Below are 18,055 nucleotides of genomic sequence, written 5' to 3' on the forward strand. Positions count from 1 at the left end.
GTAAGTAAAGGAATTTTATTTTACATTTCTTCTTGTCATTTTATTTCGTTAGTATTAAGTTAAGGGTAACGAAATAAAATGACACAGATACAAAAATGTATCAAACAAATCTGCTCACCTGCAATTTATAATGGCGCATTGTAGTCATCGTGCACAAAGGTTCGTTCAATTTAAGCTGCTCAACATCGTCAGTTATTTTCTGTTGTATAGCCGATTCTCAAAATGCAAATGATCCGTTTACTTTATTTTCAAAGAAAAGATTGTTGCTTGACGAGCCTATACTGTATTATGCTAATGTACGTGACGTCACTGAAGGCCTAAGGTTGAAATGTACGGTCCGCCACTGCAAACTCGTCAGCCTTTACACGTTTACACGTTGCAATTATGGGGTGTTGCTTGTATAATGTTGCAATATTTTTTTAATTCCATTTTAAAATCAATTGATAACAGTAAATTATGGGAAAGTGGGAGCTCAGTGAATCCTTTCTGAATGCGCCGTACAATATGATCATTTTATTATGAGCGCTTCAGACACAAGCCACACGTTTCATGAATACAGTATAAAGAGAGCTCCTTTTTTTGCATTTACACGTGCACTATACGGTAATGCATGACAAACACTTGTTTTTCAAAATATATGCTGTCATTTGTTTAAGTTTCATGTAAATACTATAAGCACGACAAATATATGATGTACTACTGTAATGTCATTACTATAAGGTGACGATTATTTTTCTCGAATTTGTCATAGTGACGATAAAAACCTTACATTATAGTTCAACAGTCGTGACTTGGCTCAAAGGTGAAATATGAAGACCTAATTTTCACCACCAGAGGACGCACGTGTTCTTTTTTTAAAGCGCCACGATGACCTTCCGATATTTTAATGAGGTCGTTCGGAATGTGATGAAACTCTGCAACCTTTCTATCTTTGGCGCGGAGTTACTGATTCCTATTATGTTCTCCCATCCCTTCCTAAAATCCGTGAGGCTTCCTAGGACATTTCAAACAAACAAATGAGCAAAATGCTTCTTCAAAGCGCATTGACGCACAAAAGCATTATTGTTGATGTTGATGATGATTATTATTATTACTATTATCATTTGATGCAAGAGAGCGGGGAACTTTTGATTAAGAACTAAAATCTGACATCTCTGATTAATATGTACTGCTGACCAGTAGAATTGGTATGACAACAAACAAAAATGCATGGACAATGTGACACACAGCCTGGAGCTAAAAAAAAAATGTATTCATGCGTGTACGTGTGTGTGTGCGCGTGCGTGCATGTATACGTGTGTTGTGCTTCAAATACAAGACAGAAATTGAAGACTCGTTCACTCAAGTTTATTAGACTTTATTAAACATTTTACAGAGACGCTATTTAAATTTTTTTGTTAAAGTGCCACCAGATAATCTCCTGGGTAACATTCCTTACAGCTATATTAATCTCAAAACCAAACAGGTCACATAAAGGAGTTCCTGACAACAAACAATTCTCAATAGGCTTTCTGCAATTCAAATCATGGTCCCTGGTTACCATCATTGGTAAATCAAATATCTCATAATACACATCCATTGACAATGGAAGAAAGGTGAACCTAGTGCAAAGACACAAAGAGGAGCTCCTCAAAGAAGATATTCTGTCGAGCTCCCATAATACCAGAAATACATTAAATATGTATAACAATAAATATATTATATTACAGTAAATGCGTTTGAATTCTGACCGATTCTTCCTACCCGTTCTCCAGAGGAGAGTACATTCTCGCATTACTATGCTACTCGCTCAGCCAGAGGAACACATACCGCAGGTTTCTTTCTCCGTCCCGTCGGAAGGCCAGTCAGTCACCTCAGACATTCAAAGACTCACAATCACATCAGTAAACGCACGATAGAAATTGCATCGCAGTTGAGGGTCACACGTTACAAACATCGATAACTTATGGACGAGGAATAATGACTTGCACTATTTCCGCTCTATACTTTCTTTGGCCAACAAAGTCAGTGTTATTTCAATTTTAAATTTACAACTCATCACCATGTACGACACGTGAAGATACATTGACTTGAAAATACCTGAATCTGTCGACAAATGAGAATGCAATAGCTCCGATGTCATCAAATATGAATAAATATTCTTTGAGAACACACATACGGGTATCGCGTGATTGCATGAAACAGAAAATGAGCCGGCATTTTAAAATCATGATCACAGACAGAAGAACTACCAACATGGTCGTGACCTGTCTAGCTTCCAGAAGATGACAGATCCAAGCAGTCGGACGTTCCTCTCAGCATTTAGTACCTTTTGCTGTACTCATATACTGCGGTTGTTATATTATCTTTAATTCATTTCTCTAAAATACTTCTATATACACACGGGGTGCCTCCCGCACTCTTGTTTTTTTTACACAAGAATAATTTTGTGATGCTTGTCAGGTTTGGAGCTGTGCTTCAGTGCTTTTCGCTCACACGAGCGCACACACACGCACACACACACACATTGAACAACAATCTACATTAACATGACACTAGATTGAACACACGCAGTACAAGACTTCCCACCAGCACACATCCATCAGTTACCTGAAACTATGTCACCATATATGGAGCTAAAGGAGGACAAATGTGTGTGCGGGGAGCAGGGTTGGGGGAGGGGGGCAGTCTTATTGTTCGGTTCTCTCCTCAGGATGATGTGAAATCGAAATATAACGAGTATAACACAGGTGCAGTGCGAAAAGGGGGTCTACAGGTCACGACCCAGCCTCTCTATCTCATCAATGAGGAAGTCGATGTCAGATTGGGTGGCCGCGTGGTTGGAGACGACCATACGGAAGAAGTTGACTTTATTGCCCTGAGGCTGGTAGCCCACCATGGTGGTCCCTGACTCCATCATCATGGCCTTGATCTTTGGTGCAACCTGGCGATGAAAAAAAAAAATTAAAAAATGCAGCTCAGGACATTTCAAGATGACGTCACCTGTTTATCTGGGTGGCAAACGGCCAATTGATCATCCGAGGGCAACACGAGTTAAACGATTGCTTGTGTGTCAGCTTGAAGGCGCTCTTGTGTTCTTCTCTGCATCACAATTTACAAGTCCACTCGACTTATTATCTTCACCCACGCGTTCTGCTGGATTTATTTGGATTTTTTTTGGGGGGGGGGGCGGGGGGGAATGTAAAAAGAAAACCGAACGCTTTGAATTCTTCATTCATTCATCTTCCGAGCCGCTTGATCCTCACTAGGGTCGCGGGGGTGCTGGAGCCTATCCCAGCTGTCTCCGGGCAATAGGCGGGGGACACCCTGAATCGGTTGCCAGCCAATCGCAGGGCACACAGAAACGAACACCCATTCGCACTCACACTCACACCTAGGGACAATTTAGAGTGTTCAATCAGCCTGCCATGCATGTTTTTGGAATGTGGGAGGAAACCGGAGCACCCGGAGAAAACCCACGCAGGCCCGGGGAGAACATGCAAACTCCACACAGGGAGGCCGGGAGCTGGAATCGAACCCGGTACCTCTGCACTGTGAAGCCCACGTGCTAACCACTGGACTACCGGGCCGCCCTATTCTATTTATTTATTTATTTATTATTTTTAATTTATGTATTTATTTATTTATTTGCCACCCAGAAGTCTTCTGGCTTCGATCAATTACCACCCCGATGAAAATTGCTCTTATCTCTCTTTGGTAACAATATTAACAGAGGCATCTCACTCTGTGGAGCTTCTCCCGCTTCTCCTCACTGTCTGGCATTCCCCTCAGGCTGGGTGGGATGTACCAGAAGCAAACGTTGGTGTGCTGAGGCTAAGAGGGGGTGGGGGGAATAGGTCACAAGTGCATTAAACTCAAGCTGGAAGACGCAGAGCGACGTTAAAACCAAATGAGGACGGCTTACCACGCCATCAAACACCATCTCATACCCCTCCCTATTCTTGATCTTGTTGTACAGGTACTGAGACAAATCCAAGCACCTGTCAATGTGCTGCTCAAACCCAGTGGTGCCCTGTGAGGGGGGGAAACGGCGCAGTCAAAATGTGAAAGGAGCACTCAAAGGGGCCCCGTCATGACGCTAAAACGACGGCGTGGTTTTAAATACGTGTGTGTTTGTGTGAGCTGCACGTCCACTTTTACCTTCGCCTTCCACATGAGCCAGAACTTAAATATGTCCACATGCCGGCCACATTGGATGGCTTTGTCCCCGGTGTCGTACGTGACGTCGTACTGCTTGTCTTGTTGGAACAAATAACCGGCGCACATGGAGTTGCAGCCGCCCATCAGTCCCTGCGAAAACACGCGTCACATTCAAATCTCTGTTTCGGCTTTTTCCCCCCCGTGACTCCGAAAGAGAAATGAGCTCTCAAATCCTGACAAACGCGCGCCGCTACCAAAGTGACCCGTGCGGAAATGCGACGTATTCAGTGCGCGAGCTCCGTAGCGTACCTTCTCCCTAACGAGGATGGCGGAGCACTGGAGCGGCACGCCCATCATCTTGTGAGGGTTCCACGTGACGGAGTTGGCTCTGCAAAGTTTCCGTTGCATTGAATTGAGCGGTGATACGGGGAGCACGCTGGCGTTTTCCGGAAATTACCTCTCGATACCGTTGAGTTTATGGCGGTGCTTCCTGGACATCAGCAGACCGCCACCCCACGCTCCCTTCGAAGATAAGACGACACTTTTTTTTTTTTGGGCCGTGCATATTAGGTTCAATTAAATGATGAGAAAATGATGTTTGAGACTTACGTCAACGTGCAGCCACAGGTTGTACTTCTCGCAAATGTCCGCAATCTCATTGATGGGGTCAAAGGCACCGTAGACGGTGGAGCCGCCGGTGGCGTTCACAAATAATGGCACGTAGCCCTGCGAAAGGCGCGCAACGCTTAACACTCGGGGATCACCGACGTTAGCGACGGAGCTAACAAGGAAGAGGAAAGTCCAATCAAGAGCCCACCTTCTGTTTGGCGTCAAGGATCTTGGCCTCCAGATCCGCAGGAATGACCCTCCCCCTGAAAGAGGGGAACAACACTCAAAAATGGGGCTCCCAAAAGTCACAACACACTTCCTTTTCTTTTTTTTTTCTTTCCATTTTGTTTCAGGTATCGGTTTTGCTGGGGTCTGGCCATCGGGCATTTGACAGTTTGCGTTTTTTTTTTGTCAGCATATCGTCCCCCCTCGCCGCGGTTCACCCAATTGATTTCTTGCGGCCTGCCAAGCCGTTTTTCTTCCCCTAACCGCAGTTCTGTTCTTGTTCGAGAAGCTTTATGGGCACTGCTCACACTGCTTCAACACTCAGCACAATTTATGCAATACTTGACACGTTTCTCTAAACGGTTTTTTGCCTGTCACGTCCCGTGCCCGCCAGCAGGTGGCGGGCTTTTCCCTCCGCCAACTGCACACCTGTCCGTAATTTCTGGCTGATTATCCTGCCTTTATTAAGAGGCTCCGGCAGTCCACTCACTGCCGGAGAATTCCACGCCATGCCATTGTTCTCTTGTGCTAATTCCTCTATTGTAGATTACTTGTTGCCTTCTTGCCTTGCGGCCGTTACTCTTGCTATTCGCGTTTGTCACTAAATTGTATACATCTATATTGCCTATTCAGTACTTCCTCGCACTTTGTTTTTTCAGCGAGCGTTTTCGGTTGTTTCCTTATTTCTTCCCTGGTCCTTATTTGACCAGCGTTTTTTGTTACTGTTTCCCTGTCGGGCTCTTTCTGTTCGTTATTAAAGACTTTTTGTGTTCATACAAAATTTTTTCGTGTCTGCTTTACCTGGGGATCCACCTCGTTATTTTGTTGTGCCCGAGGCGATCTTTCATCGCCTCGGGCACAATGTGACACTGCCTGCTTCTCTGGAGAAGGCCTCTTGTCGGAGCTCCGTGCGACGGTCGTAGCGGGCTTTACGCGGCGTGAATGATCAACAACGGATCCTGTTTAGGGAAACTTGCCATAAATTTGGACCAGGCGTCAGAGCAGTGCGATAGCCATAAAGCTTCTTAAATTGCAGTCGGGGACAGAAAAACAAGTTTGCAACGCTGCTCCAAGGTCAATTGGCAAGCCACAGGCACGGCAACGCGATGCTTACAAAACCTGCAAAGCCCAAAGCTGTCAAAGGCCTCACATTTGTTCAAATGAACTGAAACTAACAAATAAATCATTAAAAACAAAGTCAACACATTGAGGCCTTGGGGGGGGAAAAAAGCCTTGTGAGAGAATCCATATCCAGCTGTTGACTCTTTACTGCATTCCTTCATTTTACTTTTCCAATGGACTTGATGCGTTACCTCTCATCCGTGCTCAGCAGAATCACATTCTCGGTGCCAAATCCCAGAGCAGCACCGGCCTTCTTGATGGAATAGTGGCTCTGCGGGAACAAAACGCGTCAGTTCACGGTGACTCGCTTATTGACACGGTTGCTCAATAAGCCATCAAGGGCGATGGAGCTTTTGTGGCCTAATCGTAGCTTCGCAGTTCTCTAAGGCCGGGTTGGGGAAAATATTCCGACCTGCTCTGTTCTTTAAGCCCGCCTACCAAGCATAAGATAAGATAAGATAAGATATCTTTGTTCGTCCCATACTGGGGAAATTTACATCAATTTAGCCATAAAATTATTTCATTAAAATGTATCGATTTCATTCATTCGTGACACTACGTAATTGGTGAATTGATTTATTATGAATCAAGAAAAACATTTAAATCTAATCATTTAAAAATGCTTTTAGTTAGTCTATTAAATCATTGCCTGATTAATTGTATCAAAATGATCAATGATACAGTCCAAATCATTATTTACTTTAATAAAAGAGCGATCGCAACAATCGACTTGTTTATTGTTAAAATAAACAATTTTATGAACATGTTTCAACATCCTTTTTTTTTCTTCAAATGACTTGGCCCATTTGTCTTTTTTACAAAATCGAGCTTTCCCCCACCCACTCCAAGGACATTCATTAAAAGTAAACTTACATGTTCCGATGTGAAGAGAACCAGACGAGGAGCAGCAGACATGCCCTTGGTCTTGACCTCGGGGAAATACTTGTAACGAGCGATCATCACGCTGTACATGTTAGAAATAGCGCCCCCTATGGAGCAGAAGAGACATTCATGTTTCAAACGGAAATCTGGCTCCATCAAGTGACAAACCTCAGTTCTCGAACCCACCATGTTCAGGAACAAATTGGTTTCTGAACAAGACTTTTTTTAATCCTTCAATTAGTCCCAACATCCAACCAAACTCTGCTTGGGTTTCCCTCACACAGAATAAACATCGTTCACACCGAGCATCTGTAGTTCACATCCAAATATGCATCTTTTTGCTTTTTTAAAAATCTAAATGAACTAGTATGGCTCCCTCGAACGTGAAAATTACAAGTAATAGCACTATTAGGACTCTCTGGAACAAAATATATAGTACAGTAAATTAGCTCAAATGTATAGATGAGGTTGTCTGAACATATTGGTAAAATAGAGACAAATTGCGAAAAACAGGACATTTTTCCCATAATGCCACGGGGTATTGACTTGCGCATGCGCAATTGTGCACAACAGCCAGTTAACAGGTGGAGAGGACGAAGCTCACCAACAATGAAAAGTGAGTAAACAAAGTGAATTGTCCATTTGTGACCCCCCAAGAGTGCTTGTGGCGCACAATGGTGCATGTCAATACACCGTGGCATTATGGGAAAAATTCTGTATGTATGTCGCCCGGTCAAAGCTGTTTACTGCTTACAGGAAGATGTGAAGCAAAATAATGGAAACTGACAGCAAATGTACAATATTGTAGTTCGGTCTCACGCCACACGGTGGCGCCTCTTTAATTTGTTACATTTTCTTTAAACTTTATTTTCTGTTCTGTTGTTTCTAACCTGGCGAGAAAAGGCCGTCTCCCTCGCCACCGGGCCAGCCAATCATCTCTCTCATCTTCTTCAGGGTCAGCTGCTCCATTAAAACAAACACCGGAGCGATCTCGTAGGTGAACCTGTCAATCACAAGTCACAAAATGCTCGCATCAGCGCATCGTGGGTCATCGCGACACCGTCCGAGTCATTAGCAACCACGGGTTCGGCAAGAAGAGAGCATTTTGTATGCGTGCGCATAAATAGCGATTGGTTTTCCATTAACTCCTCCACAATTCCATCCGCAGAGCGCAAATCGGAGCCTGTGCCGACCGCGCTGATTAAAGCGCGTGATAGGAGTCTTACAGGCGGCAAACATTCATATTCAAATGCCTTGTGAAATCCCTTAGTAGTGTAATTAAAGCACACAATGCTGCGATGGCTATCTGTCAATCTTGCCAACCTCAGTCACAATTCTGAATGCTGCTGATTTGACAGCTGAGAGGGCTCCGGTGTATGTTTGGGAAAGATAACGCGTGTGTCTGTGTGTGCGCGTGTATTGACCACAACATACGGGAAAAAAATGTGATAATGAATTCCCCTGTATAGTTGAATGAAAGAAAACGATTGGAAGTCACAGGGATGAAAGTGGTGTCGGACAAAAAAAAAAGAAATGCGGGCAGAAGTGAAAGTTGGTGAAATGTGTCACATAAATCTTTCCGTAGCCGACACCGACTCCACACCTCCCACACTGGTTGATCTCTCTTTGTAATGAGGCCACTTAGGGCACTACCATTACCGTGGAAAACATCTTGTTCGCAATTACTCGGCATGTACTGCAGCGCAGGAAAAGCTTTGTGTTTTTGTGTGCAAAAAGGAGGCGAGATTAAAAAAGAGAGAGAGAGAGAGAGAGGAGAAACAACAGAAAAAGGAGGGGGTGACTTTCATGAGAGGACATTGAAAAGACATTGGGGCTACCAAAAAAATTCTTAAAAGTCTTAATAATGGAGAGCTGGTGCGAGGCAAATCGAATGAGGAAGAAAAAAAGAAAAATACATTGTGATTAGCCTCTATGAATTGCATACATATATATGTATATATATTATATATATATATATAATATATATATATATTATCTATATATATTATATATATATATATAGGAGACCAAACAAATATATTCCAATCTCAGACACAAAACCTCTTTAAAATTCTCTTCCCTGCGAGTCATTTCACGCCATAATGGCAATGATGATGATAATAATCACAATCAGAGCCAATCATGGGTCTTTTGAGGGTGAAAATTACCCCTCAGTCACCTGGCAGTCTCCAGGGAAAGCCCCTAAATGCCCTTATTACCATCATCAAGGGCGCTCCTTGCGTGCGCCAGTCCCTTTGAATGTGTGGCTTTTATGTGACTAACCCCATGACACGCATCGTGCCTCTGCGGCGTGCAGCCCCCGCCGATCTCCGACCATGTCCAAGGGGGACAATGCAACGAGCGGTCCCGCGGGGAGCCGCAGCAGTCACTTTCCACAGTGTGGCAGTGTTTTGTGGGGCGCCCGAGGACATTTTGTGACAGTGTGGGGCCCAGCTGGCCTATCTGCTAAGACCAGCTCACAATGAGCCCGCAGTCAATGGACTGGAAACTCTTGCTGCTGTATCTGGGACAGCCAGAGCTCGTGTGAGTGTAAAAACTGGTGTCATTAGGAAAGTGTACACTCGCTCATGGAGGGATGTGTGTGTGTGTGGTCCTACAATATGCTGACATAGAGGAGGGGGTGGTTGTAAGAGAAATGTTTTGAGAAATTGCATATTTTGAGTGTCTCAATCTGTGTTGATTTATCTCTGCATTGAGCTTTTATTCCTAAACAAAGTAGGTAAAACAAATGACTGCTGAAATATTCCCAATACCTATAGAGCTGAAAAATAATAATCATGAATATTTTGATTAATAGTGAAATCCCAATAAAGGAATACCATTATTCACTGAGTTCAAAACTGTATTTATTCTACCCTGTGGCTTCGTAGTAAAAGACTGCAGGTACAAGACTGGGCTGCCTGCAGTCCAGACCTGTCTCTGATTGAAAATATGTGGCACATTACGAAGCATAAAATATGATAATCCATCCATTTTCAAATCTGCCTCTCTTCGGGTTCTGTACTTTCTATCGCTTCATAATTCTCATTTATTATTCCTCATTTTATTCATTTAGCCAAAACCAAAAGAAGAGGCTAAGTGTGAGTGATTCGTCTTTATACAATGGCAAGAATGATTTTTATTTCTTAAAAAATTGTATTTTTTTTTATTGGGTGCGTTTGGGTGCACCCGTGTGACGTTGATGTGCTTCATGCCCTCGATCAGACCAGGCCTCAAGGTAGCCGTGAGCAGGGATCAATATGCAATCTAACCACCCCTGCGGCGGGACAGACTGTGATACACGGAGCCGCTCGACGGCTGCCAACACTCTCCCAACTCACAAGTCTTTACGGGGGGAAAAAAAATTGCATTTACAATGACAAGCGGTGCTCCACTGAGCCAAGTGACCTACAAACTGCAGATTCTGTCACGGCATGCAGAGGGGTGGTCTCCCTTTATGGTTTATGGTGTCAACAAACACAAGCACGCCAATAAAGACAAGCACGTATGACTTACATGTTGGTGTTGGCAGTCGAGGTGAGCCACTCCCCTGCCAGACCGATGATGTCTAAACCCGAGGACAACTGGTTGAAGAAACGAGGGTGACCTAGAGAAAAGCAAAGGTACACATCACAACCGGTTGTTGAACAACAACTAAGACATGAGGACGGAAGCATTTTAATTGTCTGGGGCGATGCTACTGCAATCACCAATAAGCTAACTTCACGTCAATTTGTGTCTTTTGTAAGGCAACTAAACCTAAATGGTTTGTTGCACCGCTCTGGTAACAAGGTGATAATTTGACAGCCATTTAGACTCAAGGTGCATGCACACACACACTCAGCCTCAACAATGCCTACAGCCTAAATGCAGTCATGGATATAAATAGCATGCTAATGTGGTGTTAGTAGGCCCACATGATCAGTAGGTGTTATCGTGAAGCTGCGCTTAGTCAAAGCAGTAGGTACGCCGGTGCTATTGAAGGAGATACAAAAATGACAGTGACAATCTGTCAGAAGAGCCAATCGTTATAAATTGCGACCATAGTACAGTCACACAGCACTAGTTAAAACTGCACCGCATCATCTTGAGAGGTGTTTATAGGCCTCAAGTGCTGAGTTTAATTCATCCAGTGAAAATGATTAAAACTCAAAATGAAATGAAACACTAATAATCCGTTTGGACTTTGCAAAACGGCAACAAAAAATTCCATTCATACATTAAAAAGAATGTAATGTCATTTCAACAGACCAGTATTAAAAAGACCAATCGATATTATGAACACAGTGTGGTAGTCATTTTCAAATTTTTATCCCTGCAAGTATTGTTATATTATCTGTTGACATAATTTGCCCCACCATTTGTGTTCAGTAATCTTTCGCATAAAGGTTTATACAAAACTCTGTGATGCCAATGCTGTAGAGTAGCCTGTTTGCAGTGTTTGTTTGGAAGAGGCTAAGGCAAATTTGTGGACAGTTTGACACTCCCCCTCCCCCCCCCCAAAAAAAATTCTTGCATATTGCATGAATATTTGCAATACTAGTAGTTGAGCGTACAGTATTGGTGTTATCGTGTAAAAGAGTCGGAAATGCATAGCTGCAGACTACACTAGGATGTGGAGTTCACGTTCAATACCACGGCCAGCTCCTCATCTCATCCAAGCAATCAGGAACCTCCGAATTAAAGGTGACGTAGACGCAAAGTGATCTACGGTATGAAACCCAAGGGACAGTTTGAGCGTTGTCACTTTAACAGCTGCAAACAGGCCAGCGGTAGGACGCCCTGAGGCGACACTTACTTTAATAAGTGAGACGGGAGAGCACAGGGACGTAATGCACCACGGGGGCAGTAAATAAGGTCGACTGCCAACAGATTCTTTGAAAGCGGGGGAGCTGAATTTGACTTTGCATTGGCGTCGTGAATTCACCTTTTCTCCACCCTTAATTGGCCAAGAGCGATTCTCAATCAATCCCCACCCCACTCCCGATTCATTTGCTTTTATGCAAATATACCAAAAAGCCTCGTGGTCCACCTATGGTCTTGTACATTTTTTTTTATCCATTTCATTGCCGCCTACCTGTCCGCACACCATATTTGAGCGTGTCCCTGCAGTCCACCAGGATCTGCTCCAGAGACTCGGGCTGGTCGGACAGTTCCAGGTTGAAGCCCTCCATGCCCTCCAGAAGCTGGTGAGGGTGATGGAAGTCCAGCACCTTGGTGGAGCGGTCGAACGTCTTTTTCACGTAGTTGGTTAGGATGTCAACCACCTCCAGTAAAAACTGCATGGTTGGTTCCTCGCCATTCTTTGCAGGCAACAGGTCTGGAAGACGCAGGGGCAAATAATTTAGGAGTTCAGCTTTTTTGTTTGGGTGAAAATATGCACCTTTTTACCAATGTATTAAACACAACATTCAAATTTAATCTCTGGGAGGAAGTACTATTTTATACATGCTTATGTTTCGGTCAATATGCATCTTCTCAACTCAGGAAGTATGTACATGTATGTGAGGTCTATACTGTTCCTTTTACCTTTTAAAAAAAAAAATACTAACTGCACTGCATGAAATAATGATTAGCAGATCAATCAAAACATATTCAGTCTTGAAATAGCCGGAAATTTGGCTTTTTGACCATGCAACCCAAGAAAATCTCTCTCTATGTACATATATATAAATATATATATATATATATATATATATATATATATATATATATATATATATATATATATGCATTGCCAACTTTTATTTAAATAAGGTGATAGAAATCACTTATTTATTTCTATATATATTTCTATTCAGGCTGGTAGAAATTGCGTTTTTATTGCGCAGTTGTGAGTGATTTTATCTTTTCAAAGAGTATTCATAAAACAATAATTACTGAATTAAACTTGTTTTTTGGGGGGGGTCGACATTTGTAAAATTGTTTGTTTAATTTTAAATATACTATTTACGTACCATCATTTTTTTCTCTTTTTTTATTTTATTTTGTCTGCTCACCTCGGGCAAAGAGGTTTGAGAAGTCGGTCTCGGTGCGTCGGAACCGAGCGTCCCTGTCACTGTTGTCGCAGGAGAGCAGGTTCTTCTGACTCAGTCTGCCTTTCTCCTCCAAGCTGTTGTTTTTCTGCAGGAACCCTAGTGTGTTGCACGGCGAAGTGCACGAGTTATCACCAAACATCTCCATCACGCAATATTTCGAGCTGTAAAAATGTATAGATTTGAATGTTTTAAAAAAAAAAAGCGTCACTAGTCTAGCAGTGCTTCGCCATCATTTTAAACCAACAAATTTCTGGTGGAGGCCAAACTAAACCAAACCTTGGCTATAAACCACACCCCCGTCTCTCTCCCTCTCCCTCTCTCTCTCTCTCATTCTCACACACACACTAATACGCACAAGCACGCACACTGATCGACTCAGTGATCCCGACAGCTTCCGGCTATGGCCCCGTACCGCCAGTAGACACACACCCCCATAAAGAGGGTTAATGAAGGATGCCAGAGGCGCAGCGTGTCTGCTTCCACTATATAGGCCTGCACGGTGATTGATCCGCTCCTGCTTGAAGGCCATAAGGCCCGCGCTAATTGCGCAAAATAAAATACAAGTTTATATTGACCAAAAAAGGGGGGGGGATTAACACAGCATTTGGATTTTCTATCATTTTCAGTTCACATTTATAAATGGAGGGAATTCCAATATCACACTTTCAAAATCAATATCCGAAGCCACGAAGCTCTAAATCCATTGAAATGTAATTAAACGAACCTGTCATCGATTTGTCAATTTCCCATCGATCATAATCGCAAAAAATATCCCACATTTTGTTTGTTAGTCGGCTGTCTGGTAAATGTCTTGTTAATTAACAAACATTTTTAATTATGAGTTTACATTTGATAGCTGCTAATATATGTTCTGTCATTTCTTAACAACAACAAAAAAACACTCACTAAATTGTGAACCTATGTAACTTTACATTTACAATAATTTATCCGACCGTGGATGCTTGCGAGCATATTTTTCCTGTGCTGTCTGAAGTCGGTTTGTCGCCGAGTCTGTTGAATGCAAAAGACATGCGGAGGATCCGGGGGCGGTCAGAGTGGGTGAGAGGAGCGCTCATCATCAGACCCACGGGGTAATGTCCACTGACCTTTCCAAGATGATAACGCACTGTGACAGTTTTGTTCTCACCGCTTCTTACAGTGGCCTATTTTCGAAGGGGCGGGCAAATGGCCGCCGAACGGAAGAAGAATCGCGACATGGTTGGAATGTTTGGGAACACTCGGCCGACGCCATCGGAAACCAACAAAATGTCACGAGCTGCAAGTATGAAAGAGTGGACGCTGTAAAGGCGGTCACGTTTATTTTATTGATCTGTTGCTCTATTGACGGCGTCATATTGAGGTGGATTTTGACAGCGGGACGACCAATGCAAGTATTACCCACAATCATCAAGACAGTTATTCAAATTAAAAGCACCTTGTTGGATTTATTTGATTATGTATTTAGCAAGTAATGTCCCCCCCCCCCCCCCCCCGACATACAAGGTGGCGTTCAGTACGGCGCTCAATGAATTAATTTGCACCTCGAAGCACAAGACGGCGCGCTCGTTTACTGCAATGGGACTACTTGTTGTTGTTTGTTTATTAGGCTCGATATTTTTTCCCCTCCCAAACATATATTGACCGTTATTATGACTTACACATTCGTCCGAACGAAAACTCCGTCGCAAACCGAGGACCACCAAAACCTGCACGCTGATAATATTTGCAGGATGCAGGAGACAACTTACCACAAATCCTCATGCCCAGTTTCCTTGTACAGCCATGCATCCACGCATATTCGTAGGCTAAAACAGAATTAGACCTTTAAGTTTTGTGCGTTACGGCGGCGGGAGGCTGATGCAAAGGCGGCCAAGCACAGTGGAAGCGTGAGGCGGGCGACTATTTGGCCGGGTGTGTGACAACCAGACTGTATGAAAAGAGGCTATCATCTCGGAGAAAACATATACAATGGATTCTGCGTCTTCTTTCATTTGGGAACATCATTGCATCTTATTTCGTCTTTTTTTTTTTACTCCACGAAAAGATACAAAATAATTCCCAGATTAAAGTGCTGCATTTGACTGTTTTAGTGAAAAGTCATTTTTGGTGTTGTTATAATTATACCTTTTTTAGGGATTCCTTGTCCTGGGCAAAAGGGGGGTAAGCCATAACGTTTACGATCCGTAAGGCCAAATCAATAGGGACACGCTGGCTCACACACTCGCGCGCGCCCATGCAGCCAAAGAGGCCGAGTGGGAATTAACACCCGTGAAATGAGCTCACGGAGGAGGGTGGAAATTAATTGAGTAAAACGCCGTGTGTGACGGGAGCGAGCTGGCGATGGTCGTGGAAGTCTACAAGCAGACACTTGGGAGACACTCAAGAATCTCACAACGAGAGCGTGGACATGCGTGAGCGGAGATGACGTCCAAGTGGAGCGAAAGCAAAGCGATAGAGTCACGGCGTGAAAAAAAAACAAAACCAAAAATAATCATAATAATAATCCAAGAGACCTTCACAACAACAACGATTTTTTTTTCAAGCGTTTAGGCCGAAGCGCACTCGCACGCACGCGCGCACAAGCCCACGCGCGTCCACATACGCCACAAGCCATCCAGACTGAGATGAAGCATAGAGCAGAGATAATGGCAACATCCAGCAGCAGTACGTGGGCGAGTCGTATCCAAATAATAAGCATTATTGCCCATATGTATCCGTTCGATCATACATTTACTAAGGGGCAAAAAATATATATCTGTAATTATTAAGAATACAAACGTCGTGCCGTTCCGCAGATATGGTGACATTTCTGAAATGTCTAAAATATATTTTTTAATGTTTTACGCGTTTAATATGTGAAATAAAGATCGAATGTCACGTCATTTCCTCGCCTGGCGGACTGCTTTACGCACCGCTGCACCCAGACGGACAGACAGACAGATGTGATGGCTCTGTTTTTTAACCGCAGTGATTAACGACGGAGCCCACACAGCAAATGACCCGGGCATGAGTCGCCCCCCCCCCCCCCTCCTTCCTCCTCCCCAGACAAAGAAGGAGGGGTGACGGCAGAGAGGAACGAGCCAGACGGACAGAGGCAGGGTGTGAGTGTGCGCACTTTGAGCAAGGCACCCTTAGTCCAGCCATGCACGGCAACTCGGCGACGGGCGGCCCGAACGAGATGTGCCTGACCCTCGGGGGTCCATTTACAGCAAGGTGTTACTTTCACTTACTTGTGGATGAGGGTCTTAAATTGGCGGTGTTGGGGTCCTGTTCCCCGCTGGTGGTTCTCGGCTCCGACGTGGCCATCACTCTCGTCGTTTATCTGATCTCCAAGAAGGCTATTATTCAACTGCAAACAAAGCAGACCAGCGGGAACGATAAATCAGCCACTTTGTCAATCTGAAAGATATAACAACAACAAAATATCAATATTATTACTACTGTAATTTTGCATGTGCTATTGTAGAAACGATATATCATCCACTATAGCAGCGTGGGCACTCTTGAATACCCAATTTGGAAGCACCATTGCGCACTGACAGAACTGACACAATAAGGAGCAACGCTTGCGTGGTGATTGATAACCCGCGCATCCATTTCGGAAATGCGCTGCGATATTTCTTGAACTCAATTAGCCATTAAGTTCTGTCGGAGCCGCAGTCTATCTCGGCCGATAGAAGACGGACACCTTAAAATAATAATACAAAAAAAATGAAACGTGATATGAAGGAAAGGACTTGAAGAACTCACTGGAGAAAATATGACACCCCCCCCCTCCCGCCCCCGCCCGCCCACTATCACCACCTTTCGCAGATTTTTTTGGGGGGGAAAAAAATCAAGACACATTACATTTAAACGAACATTGCTAAATAATCAAGATCGTTGGCAAAACAACAACAACCAAACGCATCTAATTCGTTTTCGTCCATTTCTTATTGTGTTTGTCCTAAATCACCCTAATGTGTAAGATGCTTTTTAAACGGATTTTAAAGGCGCCGTGAGTATATTTACGCATAAGCCACCGTGAGCGCCTCCGTGGGGAAAAAAAAAAGCAAGACGTCTTACCGGCACGCGGGAGCGCCTACAGGTAGCGGAATTCACAAAAGTAGACGGTAAAAAAAAAAAGGCTCAGAGCGGGAGATGTCTGGAGACTAGAGCAAAGCGAGAAGAACATCCAATAGCATCCTTTCCAGTGGTGCACAAGTGAGCACTGTGCCCCCCTCAAGAACATTTTTATGCCTTATTTATATGAGGAGCTGCGGCCGCCCATTGGTCTGTTCACACACACACACGCGCGCACAGAGTCGTGAGTCACACCCTCACCACCCTCCGATGACTCAGAAGGTTCGTCAAGGAACGCACACCATCGATTAAGGGGGGGGGGGAGTTAATAGAAACAAAGAAAACCGTGAATCTCGAAAGCTGAGATTGTGAAACCTGTGCCCAGTGTGGGTTGCGTTTGCACGGATGTGTGACCTTGGAAGGACACTGATTTGGGGAGTTCTGGGCACGTCATTGGCGTCACAGCTCAACCTGGATCATGGATTTTGAGCTGGTTACTTAGGGGTTCAACAGAAGGTAATTTGCTGAAACCTAAAAATCTGTACAGTACGCCCAAATCAGTACATTCCACCCTGACCAAAAAGTAAAACGTATTCAGAGCTGGAGTGGCAATCTGGAAATTTTGGTGATTTCGTGGTGGGCCGATATGCGCTGCACAAGGTTGATATTCCTCCAGCCCTCGGATCCTTTTTCCATTTTGAAATCCTGCAAATAGTCTATTTGTGATCATTCAAACCGCTGATGCCTTCATGCAAATGCACGACTAACATGCACAGGGAGGCCATTATATTATACATAGAACCGTAGGTTCTCAACCTGTTTTCGATGTTTTGGCACCTGGGAAAAATATATTTTTTCAGCTAAGTACCCTCGAATCGGCGCAAAGCATTTTTGCATGGTTTTCCACATCTGGAAAACTGATCAGTCACGACTTTGGGACCGCTTGGTCTGTATTAAATATTTTTAAAATATATCAA

The 18,055-nt window shown here is 43.8% G+C and overlaps 1 protein-coding gene across 2 annotated transcripts; it reads right to left on the reverse strand.

Moving 5' to 3' along the window:
* Window positions 1-1,343: 1,343 nt before the first annotated feature.
* Window positions 1,344-17,255, reverse strand: LOC127615833 (glutamate decarboxylase 1-like). Of its 2 annotated transcripts, XM_052087155.1 has the most exons (17): window positions 17,082-17,255; window positions 16,247-16,365; window positions 14,765-14,821; window positions 12,978-13,112; window positions 12,056-12,298; window positions 10,495-10,585; window positions 7,869-7,981; window positions 6,970-7,085; window positions 6,288-6,367; window positions 4,958-5,012; window positions 4,750-4,866; window positions 4,598-4,662; window positions 4,450-4,528; window positions 4,141-4,290; window positions 3,905-4,012; window positions 3,724-3,813; window positions 1,344-2,923 (listed from the first exon to the last, which is right to left on the reverse strand). In XM_052087155.1, the coding sequence occupies exons 2-17, from the start codon at window positions 16,320-16,322 to the stop codon at window positions 2,750-2,752; spliced, it is 1,749 nt and encodes a 582-aa protein (XP_051943115.1). In that variant the 5' UTR covers window positions 16,323-16,365; window positions 17,082-17,255; the 3' UTR covers window positions 1,344-2,749. The 2 variants fall into 2 exon arrangements, with proteins under 2 accessions (XP_051943115.1, XP_051943116.1); XM_052087156.1 differs by lacking the exon at window positions 14,765-14,821.
* Window positions 17,256-18,055: the final 800 nt, after the last annotated feature.

The sequence above is a fragment of the Hippocampus zosterae genome, chromosome 15 (genome assembly GCF_025434085.1).
Source record: "Hippocampus zosterae strain Florida chromosome 15, ASM2543408v3, whole genome shotgun sequence".
NCBI lineage: Eukaryota > Metazoa > Chordata > Actinopteri > Syngnathiformes > Syngnathidae > Hippocampus > Hippocampus zosterae.